The 15,621-nt window shown below is 37.2% G+C and overlaps 1 protein-coding gene across 1 annotated transcript in view; it reads right to left on the minus strand.

Moving 5' to 3' along the window:
• The window catches only part of LRP1B (LDL receptor related protein 1B), a 570,912-nt gene that overhangs the window by 259,610 nt on the left and 295,681 nt on the right, over positions 1 to 15,621 (minus strand). Inside the window, exons 12-15 of the mRNA XM_068407216.1 lie at positions 11,636 to 11,816; positions 8,505 to 8,724; positions 5,603 to 5,792; positions 237 to 359 (exon numbers count right to left, since the gene is read on the minus strand). Coding sequence (XP_068263317.1) covers positions 237 to 359; positions 5,603 to 5,792; positions 8,505 to 8,724; positions 11,636 to 11,816 — 714 coding nt within the window. The remainder of the gene's footprint in view (positions 1 to 236; positions 360 to 5,602; positions 5,793 to 8,504; positions 8,725 to 11,635; positions 11,817 to 15,621) is intronic.

Below are 15,621 nucleotides of genomic sequence, written 5' to 3' on the forward strand. Positions count from 1 at the left end.
ATATTTTCCAGTGCATTTTACCCTCAAATATTGTGTACTTAATATCTTGTCTTTTTTGAAAAAACATTATTATATTTAATAAACTGTCTTCAATTAGAATCTTTATTGAAGGAATATTTCTTTGTCTTATGGAATAGCAAAAAGGCTCTAGGAGACCACACTTTCTTAGTTTATGTTCAGATTTGACTTGATCCCTTAACAGTAGTATCAACTCAGATATTCCTTAAAGATCTTACTCATGCAGGTTGTACTGTTTTCCTCCAAAAGCTGATTATCAGCACAGGCACAAACTCTGCCTCCAGGAATGGCTAAACAAAGAGTGCTGCAGCCTCCATTATTAACACGACATGCATTATCACCTGTGAAAACAAAAGAAAAAAAAAACAACTTTAAAACTAACAGCCATGCTAGAACTAGAAGATATTTGCTTAGAATGTAAGCACATGAAGAATTTTTTACAATTATTCTCCTCTCATTTTAGGGAGACATTATTCTCATAGTTTGTTCACTACATGTTATAATACTTAAACAATTTTAGTTACAGGTAGCAATAACATGTAAGAATAAAAAAAAAACTTGATGAGCTCTCAACATTCTATTTCCCTTTTTTTATGAGGGGAACAAATACTACAAAATATTTAATATGATGCAGTGACACGCATGTAGTGGTTGTAAGAAATTAAACAGTACCTAAAGGAATGTTCTGAAGTATATTGGCATCTGCACATGTTAAAACAAAGTGACTACAAATGCAGACTAAGAAAAAAGAGAAATGAAACAGAAATTAAAAGTATAATGAGATCTATGGCAGATAAAATACAAGGCGGATATTCCACTACTCTTTTCTGAGGACATCTGCTATTTCTCTACCTTCTTTTTCTGTGTTATTGTTCCTTTTCAAAAGCTGTATGCTGTTCACATGAAGATACTGACAGCTGTTAGGTGTTTTAACCATCTACCAAGGCCTGCTGCATGCTCACCACCTCATTCCTTAGGCAAGCAGACTTAAAACCCAAGCCCACCGAAACAAATGTTACAATTTCTTTTTGTGTCACTTTGGTCATGACCTAATTGCCCAGATATGCACTGCTGAGGACATTCATCTTCTCATGATTAAAGCTCTGTTAATCTCAAGTGTTGGTGATAACTGGCTATGATCAGGCAAGCTATAAAACTGCATGTTTGCTGAAACTTTAAATTAAAACTACTTTTTTTCACCTTCCTATCCTAGTAAAAAGCATGTGTTCCTTCCTCTGCTTCTCCTTTTTAGGTGTACAAAACATTCATCAGCTTTCTGGGTTAAAACAGACTCCACACAATTCCCTCTCCTCAAAGCACTACTACTTCTCTTTTCATAGAAAATACATTAAGTTCTTATAGAGGCAGCTGTGAACACACATATTAAGCTGTCCTGTTAGAGCCATACGTGCATGTGCAGGGAAACATTTTCAAATCATCAAATGAACATCAGATAACCAGCAAATAATTTAAGATTTTGAAAATTTTCAAATTTTAAGATGTACCTTAATACATCTTACAATACAGACCTTGAGCATTTTATAATAATCTATTCCTAGGCTTTCTTCTGACCCAGCACACATCATTTCTTAGAAGCAAATGTGTCTACAGTCCATTAAAACCCCACTGAACTTTCAAATAAATTTGTGAAAAATTATTAATACAGAATGCTGTGGGAAGCCGCTGTGGTACTGGTACTTTCCTTGGGCAGGGTGTGAGGGAGATGGCAAGAACAAAACTGTATAAACAGGGAAAACTGGAAGTCTCTGAAGCGTGAAGGCTGGATCACAATTTTAGATAGAGCAGTTCCAACTCAAGACTGGGCACTTAAAATACTTCATTGGATCCTGACTTCATCTTTTAGACTATGACCTAAAACAATGTACAAAATTCAACTCCTTTATTATGTCTATGCTCACCAAAATCCAAATAATATGAACAAATCATCAAGAGTAAGAAATGTATTTGTGTCTAAATCTTGGAAAATCTCAGGTACATCACTACCTCAGACAAAGCAGCCTTGAAAATCTACATCTTTACAGGGTCACCCATTATACAAATCAAAGAATGTCAGTAACACAAAGATTTAAGAAGACATCAGAAGCTGCCAAACCAAACTAAAATATAATCTTCAAAAGTGAATCCAAAATCATAGACCACAAGTCAAGGAAATATATGTTTGTCAGATCACTAAAAAAGAATAAGCTATAGAATAAAAGACTATTTAGGACAAATATAAAAAAACACTTTGAAAACTCACAAAGATTCCGAAGCCCAACACAAGCTTAAAATAAATAAAACCAAAATTAAAGCACTAGATCAAAGTCAACTGGTCCGTCTTGAAGATGAAAAGTTCCTACTTAACCTCATAATTGGGATGACAAACTACAGCACAGTAGGTTACTTGCTAAGTAAGCAATAAAAAAGAGGATGACAACAAGGAAAATACAAGTACCAAGAGTTAAAGCAACAAGATCCTAGATAAAAATATTTATAAAGTGAGCTTTAAGGAAGCCTTCAACCTGAATGTGCAATGAAACCTCCAGTCCCATCAGTCTAGCTGAAGAGACTCCTAGGCTAAAATGTCTCCTGAAATGCAGTACAACAAACAGATTAAGTCTCTACTGAGCAACCTGTGGAAGTCTTTTAGCTACCAAGTATTTATGAAATCAAATTTCCTTTACTGCTGTTCATAACAGCTATTTTAGATGGGTGTTCTTCAAATATTCCCAAACTTTTTGAACTACTTTCAAAGTTATTATAATATTTTTCATACTTTGCCAGCTTTTAAAACAGCTGCTGTCCTGCCACTTGCATATGATTAAATTAGGCTGATTCCATTTTAATTTGAAAAAAATTAGCCAGAGCTAAAACAACCACGTACTTGCATCTCAGTCATCATTCTCAGAAAAAAAAAAAATATGTTGACCACATACATTTGCTTAATCTTCATTTAAAAGATACGAGGTATTTACTGCTGCTTAGCAGTCATTGTAATTCTGTTTTCGTGAGTAGTCATTTATGTTTCTACCTTCCCATAAACCTAATCTCAAGTACTGCTAAAGTTGTGTAAGCCTCCTTTTAAGATCATACTACACATATGAAGAGCAGCAGGCTGGGGCTGAAGCAGCTCTTCTTTGCAATCTGAGCAGTTAAAATATCAACTGGTTTCAAAAGAGGCTATTTTAACTTCTGTAAACGGACTTACACAAGAATTACTTACATAGGAACAGCAATCTCCCCTTTCATAGCAGTGGAAATACCCACAAGCCTTGGCAGGTTCACATGTTGACTGTAAATCCAACTCCTATGATTACTATGCTTCCTGCCATCTCCCCATTTTTTAAGGTATTCCTGATGTGTAGAGACCCAAAGACCAAGCCTAAGAAAGTAAGACGAAATCTAATCTCTGAAAGCAAGAAAAAAATGTTCCTTCACAAGAGGATCATGCTCACGAGATACAAAGACAGTGAAAAATACATCTTCTGAAGGAGATACCAAAAGAAGCTTAATGGCGCTACCCATAGTCCTAAGCAAAGCAGGATTGGCACAGTCCAGTATCCTGTAAAATACCTCCTAATAAAAATGCCAGTCTCAATTCAACTACGCCAAAATGAATTGACATGGTTTCTGCTTGTGTAGACAGTGACAATAACAGCGGCATCAAAAGAGCAACTTCAAAATAACAGCCAAACGTTTCTAAGGTATGTACACATAAGCTATAAAATATAACTCATACCATAAAATGAACTACTATGGTTTTCTCTGTACTACAGGATTCAGCCTTGATCTCTTTTAGAAGAAACACAGAAAAAAACAATAGCTGCACTTTCTTTAAAATAAATGCTTATGTTCCTTTGGGAACAATGCAAGATCAACCTCACTGAGCATGACAAAAAGGGAAGATCCTAAAGACTGCAGTTAGCTTACAAAATTCCAACTGCAACTGCAAACAAAGAATACATTAAAGAGCCAAATTCTCTTTCACAAGATTTAAGATCATTCAGCTAAAAATGTCTAAGAGGTAATATTTCAGTCTTCTATCTCTGGTCTTAGCTTATTTGGAAGCTAACAGCAACTGCATGCATTTTTAAATTTCCTTTTTTCTAAAAGCAAAGGAACTTTCTGACTACCAAATAAAGCAGCAGAAGTACTAAGTATTTCAAGCAATCAGCACATCCTCTCTTAGCAGACACAGTTCAAAGTATTCTGAAATTTGGCCAACCAATTTTGCCTTAAAAAACACCCCAACCCAACAAAAAGCCCCAAACACACCATATTTTTTACATTACTTTGGAAGTAAAAGAGAGTCCCTGTAAAGCATCTGTGATAAGAGACAACACTGTTACAATGACCTTGACATAGCACAGTACTACACACACTGCAGTTTGGTTTAGGTATTGAAAATGTTGGTGTTACAATATCAGAAAGGAGAAACTTTCTGCATTGCCTCCATACTCATAAAACCAATTACAAGTTGGCTGTCTGGACCTCAGCACTCCATAATCAAGTATTAATCTCAACAGCTTTCCCTAAGAAAGCCTAGCTGGACATATAAAAGTATTATTTAGCAGGAAAAGTTAATATTTCATATTAACCTGTTGTAAAGAAAATCACTAAACTTTTCAGTAGGGTCTCAGATGGTTAAGTGAGACACTGTAAAAAGTGATTTTCCCAAGGAGAAACAAACTGAAAGATGTACCTTTAGATAGACAAGAAGTCTTTGTCTTCTCCATAGAATACTAACTACATAACTAAGTCCTCAAATATAGTAAATTTTAAAATAAAACATAAATTAAATAACCTTATACATGCAGACACTACATGCCGAGTATTTTGCCTATACACATATGCACCTCCCACTTCATACTTCAGCATCATTTTGAAAACTAAACTGTTTCTTCACTTTGTAAATCACCAGTTGTTTTTTTGCTGGATGAAAAAAAAATAAGACTAGACAGAATAAAACAATAAAAATATTTAGCATGTACAGTAAACCTGTGCAAAATATTTAGCCATTGTATATATGGAAAATATCCACTATATTTTATTCTCATATATACATGGACCATTTTTGTATACACACAGAGAAATGTATGTATACACTGATTCTGTGTAACAGCACCACGTACTTTCAGGAGATTAAGTCATGCGGTGCTGATTTAGACCAAGATGGGGGAGAAAATTACAAAAAGGAAAAGACAGCCAGGATCTATGACCTTATTTAAGAAAAGGTAAATGCAATAATATATTTTATGTCTATGAGCCAATGTGTATATATTATCTATTCTATTTTATGCTTTCACAGAATGTCTTTGACACACAAGAAAAATGGCAATTAAGGTAATGTAAATACACAGAAGAAATTCAGACAGGTATAATACCATGATTCCCTTTTCAGTAAGCATGAGATGATCAATTTCAACATGAATGGATTGAAACACTGGAAACTATCTTTCTCAGGCCATAAGTCATATTCTTTTTTCTACTGTTGTTCATCTAGTCACCTCAAAATACTAGGACACTGTAAAGCAAAAATATTCTTTTATGACAGACCTTTGGAGAAATTGTATGTTATAAATACCTTGCTGTTTACGTGGATCATAAATCTGGAGCCCAAACAAAGGTGGTCTCTCACTTCTTAGCAGTGTCACATTCCTTGTAACCAGATCCAACTGGAAAATTGACCCATTCATATAGTCTGTCCAGTAAATATAATTTCCGTGATGTGATAGTCCAAAAGGATGATTCAAATCTTTTCCATTGTAAACTATCTGCAATTAATTAGTGGCAGGTGAGCATTAGCAAGGCTAAAATTAATAATTATTTTTCTTAGCATACAGTGCAGAGAACATAAAACGGGAAACAGGAAAACTGAGATAAGAACTATAGCCAGCCATAATGACTTAATGCAATAAAATCAAACAAAGAGTGTAAAGTCATTCTATGCACCAGCATCAATATCTAACCTCAAAACTTCATATAAATTCATTTTAAGTGTCCCCTGTCAGACAATGCAGAGGAATGCAAGTACCCATGCAATCGTTACATTCAGTAAATATGTACCTTCTTCCCTAGCAAGGAAGCATGGTTGTTCACACAACTTTGAGTATCTGTCAAATATACCAAATACCTGCTTTTAAAGCAAAGAATAGCATGTGTGAGTTGCTTATTTTTGTTGAAGTGTGAAGTAAGTGCAGAGATTGCTTATTTATTTCTGCAAACTTCCTCTCTAGTTTGGGTTGTGATAACTTAAAAAACTAAACAAAAAAACATGCCACAGTTTGTTCCCAAAATAAGACAAATTTTCTTCTGTGAACCTTCTACTTCTGGTTTATTAACTCATACACAAAACTACAAATTACATCCCAAATCTTGTCTTGATTTTACTGGCTGCAGAGATGTTCTATAACCATGTCATTTGCTATAGCTCCAGTCTCAGCACTTCTTTCCAAGAATTGCAACTACCATTACATAAGAGCTGTGTGATAAAGAAGAACAGTTTAAAAATATTTTCAACCCCCATAGAGTGAAAACAAGACTTTAAAAAGAGTCTAAACTTACCATCAAATAAATTACAGTAATTAGAATTATTTACTTTAAAAAGGACATAGAACACTGCAGAACTCTGTCGTCTACTTTTGGGAGCCCTGCCTTTATACTTCATCATAGTAGCTGCAGTTTGGAACGACCAAGTTCCAGTTGTCTTCTGCCAGCTGGGGTCCTGTCTTGACCTAATGCCCAACAGGGTATTTCTATCTTGCCTCTAAAAAGGAAGCAGTTCATCAGATGCCCTACCTTGCCTCTATTGAGAGACACAAACACAGGAACAAGGAGATAAAGCCCACTAAAACACAACTGCTTTGAGGTGACATATATCTCTTTTTTCCCTTTAAATTTTCTCTTTGGGCTTGGAATTCTTTTGGTCAAAACTCCTTATCCCAGTTAACTGCTTTTGATCAAAATGAATCCATCAGCCAATCATCCACCACCTTGGAATTCTTGTAGGACCTCCCCACCCCCTAAAACCTCTGCTATACTGACACTTACAGAATTATAGATGCTATTGACCCAGTTATATGATGACGAAAATATCCTGTAATAAAGAAGAAATTATTCAGCATCAAAACCAAGTATCTTCTAGTTATTTTTTGGCTATATAAATTTTATTAAAATAGTTATGTATTTTATTTAAATCACAGGATTATAGAAAAACACTTTTCAAAAAAACAGAACTATCCTGTGACACACTTCAAAATAAAACCTGTAAAGACAGGTCCTTCTTACTTTTCACCAGTTCTAGCAGGAGGCAAAACCAGCAATAACAGCAGTTCTCACTGGTAATCCAGGTGTAATCCATGGCAGCTGCATTTAACCTTCCTAGACCTGTTCTGTCCAGGAACTTCTCAGGAAGTCTAGCATTGCTAGTAGACAAAGACAAAAAATGTCTTTCTGCCAATGTGCTTAGCCCCCTCTCCCCTCCATTACAGGACCATAATGGATTTGGAACAAAAGCAGAAGTGCTAAATGTAAATCCTAACCTAGCCATCACGACAAACGGCAACACTACAGCATTAGTACAGGCTTAACAACAGACCACTCAACATAAAGGATTTTAAAAGCAGTATTAAAGAAATACGAGCCTGTACACGGATGAGTTCCGCAGTAACTGTGTCTGCAGTTACTACTTTCAATACTAGAGATCTGCGTATTGGTCCTATCAAGGCCATCATAGAGGGAATCATTAGCAAAGGATAAATAAGAAGTCACAAGACACGTCCATTGTGTGACAAAGTCCCACAGAAGGACTTACTGCCCACCATTCTCAATTAGTGATGAAGTTACAGTTGTCAAGGTACTAATTTTATGAAGCAGATGCTAAACCTTCCCCAAATGCTCAGACTCCAGTCTACACTTCAACCATTTTCCAGGTGTCTGTTCTCTGCTTGTTACTTCTACAAAACAACACAGAACTCCTATATAGACTTGTATCTAGCTAGTACAGCCACTAGTAACAACTAAAACAATCTCTCTCCTTCTTTGACTGCACTTGTTGAGTGCTTCCCCTCTACGTATTACCACAAATGCTCAAACGGGGTGCTGAGATTCATCAAAAGCAGCTTATCCAGCAAAATTAAATGAAAGCTTCTGTCTGGCAGAGCCAAAAGACTTTTTTTTTTCTACTCAAAAGCTCTTTGTAGCTTCATGGTTCAATCAAAATGTAACTCATTGACACATGAGAAAAACAGATTAAAAAAAGAAAAAAAAAAATCAACTTTTGCGTCACTTTCTAAAGATGAAAATTTTAAGCTGTATTATAGTCTCCTACAGGAGACTGCCAACATTGCTTGTTTTAGCAGAGGTGACACCGGACATGCCACAGGGTTATGCAGACTTTAAAAAGCTTGAAAAGTATTTTTAACATAATACAATAAAATCCAGACAAAGAACATGCCTGGGGCAAAACAGCAGTATTTTTCTTTTACCTTTCTCTCAGTTCCATTCAAAAATATCCTTTCAATGTGATCATAATAGGCATCACACCAGTATAATACGTTGGCATGATAGTCCAGAGTCAAACCATTTGGCCACAGCATCTTTGATGTTACAAAAATCTGCCGACTGTAGCCGTCCATCCAGGCCTTCTCAATTCTTCCCACGCTGTCATCTATTTCATCTTCTTCCCAGTCTGTCCAATACATCCAGCTATGAAATTATAAAAATGAACATTCAGATACCATTTTAATCATGTGAATTATACTGCACACTTTTAGCAGCAGTCCACAACAGCATATGCGCAAGCCAGAGCGATTTTGACTTTCACATGTTTCTTTCCACTACTGTTTCTACCAGTGTATTTACTTTCCCTGTGTACTACTGGATGCTACTGAAATGATACAGGGTGTTTTGCTCATACTGTAATGAATTACATGAATATCAAATGGACTGACAAGAAAAGTTAAAGAATTGGTTAAGACCTTATTTAACCACACCAGACTTAGGATTATTTTTTCTTAAACCAGCAATTTTACTGACTTCGTCACAAAGATCAAACTTTCACTGGTTTTTGTTGTTGTTGTTTGCTTGTTTTTTTTTGGCCAAGTCTAATTTCCCTTTATGATGCAAATCTGCTTTTTATTATGCTTAATACTATCAAAAATGCAATACATAATTAATTGCACTATGGTTTAACAGCTACAGGATAACCTTGACATTCTGTGAACTTCACATCCCACATGAAAGCAGCTAAACTCCTCAAAAAAACCTATTATGAGTACTCTGTCGCTCACAAAAATGTTTAGAAAGATTGGCTATAAAAGTTATTTGAAAAATAGCTGGCAGGCAATTTTAGCACAGTTTTATGGTTTATAGTGCAGCAATGTAGATAACCAAAACAACTCTGAAAAATAAGTACTAATGCCACTTTGGGAAAGTTAAGCAAGCACTTATTGATGAGTTACAAGTAGTAACTCATCTAAAAGTATTAGCTCAGGTGAATTCTCCAAACCATTCTCTACTGGACACTACAGAACACACTCCATAATTCTTTTTTTTTTTCCTTATTGAATTAATCTCATATTTTATTACAGAATTTGCTGGTGACAACACTGATTTCAACAATTTAAAATACACAGCTTGAATTTATACAAAAGCAGAGGGTAGCAAATATGCTAAGCAACATCCTTTTTTTTTTTCCCCCCAAAGGAAAAACAGGTTCATGGGAAGAAACACAGAGGCCTGTATGTAATCTATGAAGTGCCTAAACAGCATTTCAGATCATATGACGCACAGCGACATCAATATGCTGAAAAAATTTGCTAGATAGTAGACATTTACTTTTAAAGTAAAATCTGGGATTTCAATTATTAAGGATTAAATAGAGGAAAAACACCATATGGGTCTTAAATGGATCCTACTTGTTAAAGTTGTCATGATTTAATTGGTATTTACGTGCCTCATCTTTGATTTCGCCAGATTGATGTTTCTGAAATAACTTGTGTGATCCTAACCCACTTAACCTGTCAATACTTTGAAGAATAAAGTCCTGGAATTTAAGTTCTGAATTTACAAAGGAATGAAACATTGAAGTGAAAAACAGTTTTGTTATAAAATTTGTGTAAATGATATCAAATCTACTGGTCAAAAATTTTATTCAAATACACTTTTACATATAAACATAATTTGATCAATTTGTTTTTTATATAAGAAATTGGAAAAGATAAAAAAAAGGCACCATCATTATACAGGTTACAGATATGCAAATGTACCTTTTTTGTTTCTTTTCTGTCTCTTCCCAGTCACCCATCAGAAGGTTTTGTTTATTTTTAATATTTTTGTAAATTTATGCTAAGAACATCAACCAATTTTTGATCCATGAAGATTATAAACTTCATTGCATGTTTGACTCAAACAACACTAGGTTTAATCAGAGAATTATAAAACCTGCGCATGCCCTAGAGCTCAGGCAGAGATGCAGGTCAGTATCGTTTTTGTTTTACTGGAAGACAAAATATGTTTTACAAATATTTACATGACTGCTCAACAGCAATTACTGAGCTTTTCTCCATTAACTTTTTATCTGTACTTATTCTAGTTATGTCATAAGCTAAAACATGCTTACAGTAACAGACATTTACATTAATGTGCTTTAATTGTATCTCAAAATGCAGTTAATGCTTCTACATGAGTTAAATCAAGACTAATATTTTCTAAACATAATTAAAATGCCATAATAAATGCTATCCCTCAGGAAAAGCTTCCATGAGAAGTATAATCATGAAGGGCATGCTATTTTATTAGAAAAGTGTTTTATATAATAGCCCTTTTCAGACAATACATCTCCATACACTATTTCCTGTGCCATGGATTTACTGAGCTGGAAAATCTAACAAAGTAATTGTAGGTATGGTTATGGTTTGCAGTCTGATTTTTACATCCTTACTATCTGACCTTAATTAATCATAGCCTTTCCACAGTCACTTCCATTCCTCAAAGGACAAGCTCAAAAGCAAAAACATGATAGTGTAAATACATTCTAGCACTAGGAAAACAGCAATCAATCTAGCCACGCCAGAATTACCTGCCTACATCATTCTCCAGTGATAATTCCCTGAATAAATGTAACAGGGAATTTTTTAGGTAAACCGCAATTATATCACACTAATATAATGTTCTTTTTATTATGCAGCCTATCACAATTAATTATGCTAATAAGTAATGAAAGGTACCTGTCTCACTTAGCTTTGTAAACCAACGTGTACAAGGATATGGTTATAATTATCTTCAGAAAATGAGACTTACAAAGAGATATATAAAGAAGAGTATTATAAAGTTCACTTAGTATTAGAAATACATACAGGTCTGATACGCTCAATTTGTTTGAGAAAAAGGTGAATCACATTCAGATTAACTGGATGTAGGCTCAGCGGTGTCTGAGCATACACATTCTTCTGAAGGCTTCAAGCAAGAATGCGGGACAGGAATTACAGATATTACAGACTACTATAGAGTTACAGACTACTACATGACTCTACAAACCTCATTCTAAGCAAAATTCAATCCCATATTTATACTATAAAGACAATCATTAAACAACATAAATTAGTCTACTTCATACCCATTGACAGGATCAACAACAATTCCTCTAGGGTGGGACATGTCTCCCTCCAACAATGTTTTTCTACTCTGAGCAGCTTTTTCCAGCCTGGCTACAGCAATTGTTTTCCTGTGGCCATCGTTTGTCCAATAAAGATTATTTCCAATCCAGTCCACTGCTATGCCTTCTACATTATCGAGATCTGTTGAGAGAGAGAAGACAGTAATAAGAGATTAATATTATATGTTTATGTTCTAACATTATCCATTAGTATTGGACAATATATGGTTCATATAGCTAAATTAGATTACTCCCTTGAATCCAAATTAATCTTTGCTGAAAGCACCCTACGAAAGAAAGACTGGTCACAAAAACTTGTGTATTAAACCACATGCCTTCATATGCTAACCATAGCTGGTCCTGAGCAAACCACTATTTAACAAAACCCTGCTTAATTTTAATCCTAAATAGCAGTATCACTCAAGTCAAGAACAGCTTCTAGGATTAGCTCTAGTACTCTAAATTATTTTGCTTTTACCCAAATCACAAGTTTCATTCTTATTAGAAAATAAGCAAAATGGGCATTCAATTTACATTTGTTCCATTGTCCTTTGACCTTGAAAAACATGTAAGCAAGAACATCACAACAGTCCGAGTTATTCTCCGCAGGTAAGTACAAACGATTAACACAGTAAGCAATACACAAGCAAAGAGCAATGCTACCAATGGATGCACCAACAGGCTCATGAGTTTGACAGTGGTGGGGCTCCATCCAGAACCCAAATGAGTCAACAATATCCATTCCACACAGCATGGAGGTTCCCCCGTTTGAGAATTAGTAAAACAATTCCCCAAGCAACAAGTTCTCCCTCAAGCTTACCCAACACCCTGTAACATTAACTGAGCCCTGGCCTCTCCCACATGATCCCAATACCTTAACTGACAGCATAAGGGTCTCTAAAAGGACTCTTCCATCATACCCTTTCCCTTTTCTTTCCTAAAGCTCTCAAAGGCCCAGTGCATGGGATGAGATATAGAGAATTTCCTCATTCTCTTGTGGCTTTTGTAGTGTTGTGAAGGTTGAGGCACTACCCAACTTCAGGCATCCCCCTTCGCCTCGCAGCTGAGCACACACCAGCCCTCTGGCACGCTCCCTCCTCATCTACACGCTGATCCCACCACTCATCAGGCGATACCAGAGGCGCGGTAATACTGAGGGTAGCGATGGAGCTCGAGCTGTGGCATCAGTGACCACCACCTTTCCGGGTCCCTCTCCCTCACCTTCACAGAGGCTCCAGCAGCCCAAGCAGCAGGCACTAGCTACCCCCTTCTCCTCAGTCCCTCCATGGGGTACTTCCCCGGGTAGGACGGAGCCGCTGCTCCATGCACCCAACACTGAAACCCCCCCGAGCGCAGCGCAGTGCTTACCAGTGCCGCAGCCCGCAACTCCGCCGAGCTACTCACACCCTGTGGCAGGGCCGGATCCTACCTCCAAGCCTGGGGACCTGCCTCCGGCTCGGGGCACTCGCTACCAGCCCCGTTAGCGGGCCATTACCGCGGCTGAGCCCTCCGGCTCCGCGGCCCGACTCAGCTCGGCGGCCCCAGCCGCTCTTGTGGAGCCCGGCCGGGCGCACACAGCACCGGCGCCGCGCCGCCTCCCGGGCAGCCCCAGCCCCCGCGGCGCCCACCACAACCGCCCGCCCACGCACCAGCTCTTGCCGGGCCGTTCCCTCAGAGGTGGCCAGGCCCAGCGCCCCGCGGCGGCGCCTGACGGAGGGCGGAGAGGCGGGAGAGGGCCTGCTGCCTCCCGCCGCCTTCCCAAAGGCGAGGAAGCCGCGTTTGCTTGCTTAGTAGCCTTTCTGAGGCCAAACTTGGGGTGGAAACGCTCGTTTGACTGTTATACCTTGTCTGGTATCTTGTCACAAGATAATGGGGTGACAGCGTTAATAGCTGTGACTCCCGTGCTTCCACAGAGCCTGAGGGCTCCCCCCATTTTGCTGTGATCAAAATGAAGGTCAGCATGGCTGAAAAAGTAAAAATAAACCCAAAAACCAAACAAAAAACCCACCCTACCCCCCCCCCCCCCTTACGACAACACTTCTTGACAATATGTATTGTGTTACTTTTCATACTCAGATATACAACCCTACAGTACCATTTCAATGACGGGAATCATCAAAACTTGAAAAAAGGAATGTAAACTGCTTTTTCTGTTCACATTTACACCAGGAATGCCATCTAGACCCAAGTTTTCGTCAGTTTCATTCTTACCAGTATTGATGTCACTTTCTGATCAACGCTGGAGTTTTTTGAAAGATTTTCTCAGAACAAACATGATGAAGAGAGGTTTTTATCACTATGTATATAAAAAATTCACATATTACCATTTTTAAAGAAATGCTGATGTGATAAAATTACTGATCCTACTTAAATCACGCTTACACCAGAAATATACATGAAAATCTGCTAAACTGAACATAACTATTTACTAATTGAACTATGCTGCCAGACATATGAAAGTTAACTGTCAGCTTTCCAGACAGCACTTTCACAGGAACTCCTGAAGTGCTGGTTTGGGGCATTTCAAGTTGTTATCAGAGCCATTTTCACTGCAACAGCATTGTGCAGTGGCACCGTGTTGCCGTCATCTAAGCCTTCCCTCAGATTTCTCCACCAAGATATCTCACCATAATACAATCAGTAAGTACTCATGGAAAGGTCTTACTAACATTTGTAACTTCAGCATACCTACAAGTTTTCTTTTACAACATATCAGCGTATTTTCAGCATATTTTCATTGGGACAAACTTTTCATCAATATTTTTTAGACCCTAAACACCTTTACCTATGTCTCAGTTTAGCCTGCACCCAAGGCTAAACAGTAATCAGTTGTTCTATCACACAGTGTCCCCTCCCTAAGCAAGAAAGGGAATTGGGAAAAAGAGGGAGACCCATAGGTTGAAATTTAAACAGATTTAATAAGAAAACCCAATATCTATACTAATACAAAAGACCCAAAATTATACTTAGCCCACAGAGTAGTGACAAGTGCCTCTAGGGATGGTAACCACTGAGGAGAAGAAGAGCAAAGAAAGCAGCTTTCCCATTTATAGTGACCCTGACATTAATGCTATAGAACACACCTGTGGGCCAGCCTGGGGCAGCTGCCCTGGCTTTCACTGCTAATGGCCTTGATCACCATCCCATAGCTGGCCACACACTGAAACAAAATGGAACAGAAAAGTGATTCTATAAATTTTATCCCTGCAAAACTAGGACAACCGACTATCACTCTAATAAACTCTCATTCCCTACAAGAAATCAGTAAAATTCTTTGTGATGGACAGGAATGCAAAGCTGTTTTACCGAGTCACAGTCTACATAACTTATTTAGTGCAGTACAGAAAACTTTCTGCTTACTGTAACCCATAGATAACATATGGTATGTCATCAACAATACACTAAGATAAAATATGACAGTTTTACCCCATAAATGAAATATTGTGCTTTTTATACACCCGGATGGAATAACAGCATCTATAAAAGGTGCCGTTACAATCTCAATAGCGTTGGAACATGATAAATTACTTCACAGCCTTTTTGTTGAACAATGTTTTTTAGTGACTCTAATACCACCATATTCCCAGTCAAGTTAGCAGAGCTTTAATGTTTTCCAATATCTTGTCATTGCAAAATGTTTAATTTTTGTTAATTTTATAACTATTTCCTTTTTTTAAAAAAAGCAAAATGCATTTAAGTGTACTGTTGAAGTATATTAAGGTTATGACATAAACTTGCACTGTATACTAAAATTAAAAAAAAACACAGATCCCCTTATTAAGAGAGATACTTCAGTCAGTATTCTTTCAATGTTTAAAAATAGAAAATTAAAAGAAGGTGGTAGCTACTGAAAGTCATGGCATGACAACCATGTAAAATTTTTAAAACTGCTTTTTTCCCTTATCAGTATCCCCTGTCTGGGCACAATGGCAGTGGAGAAAGAGCAC

The sequence above is a fragment of the Nyctibius grandis genome, chromosome 9, assembly GCF_013368605.1.
Source record: "Nyctibius grandis isolate bNycGra1 chromosome 9, bNycGra1.pri, whole genome shotgun sequence".
NCBI lineage: Eukaryota > Metazoa > Chordata > Aves > Nyctibiiformes > Nyctibiidae > Nyctibius > Nyctibius grandis.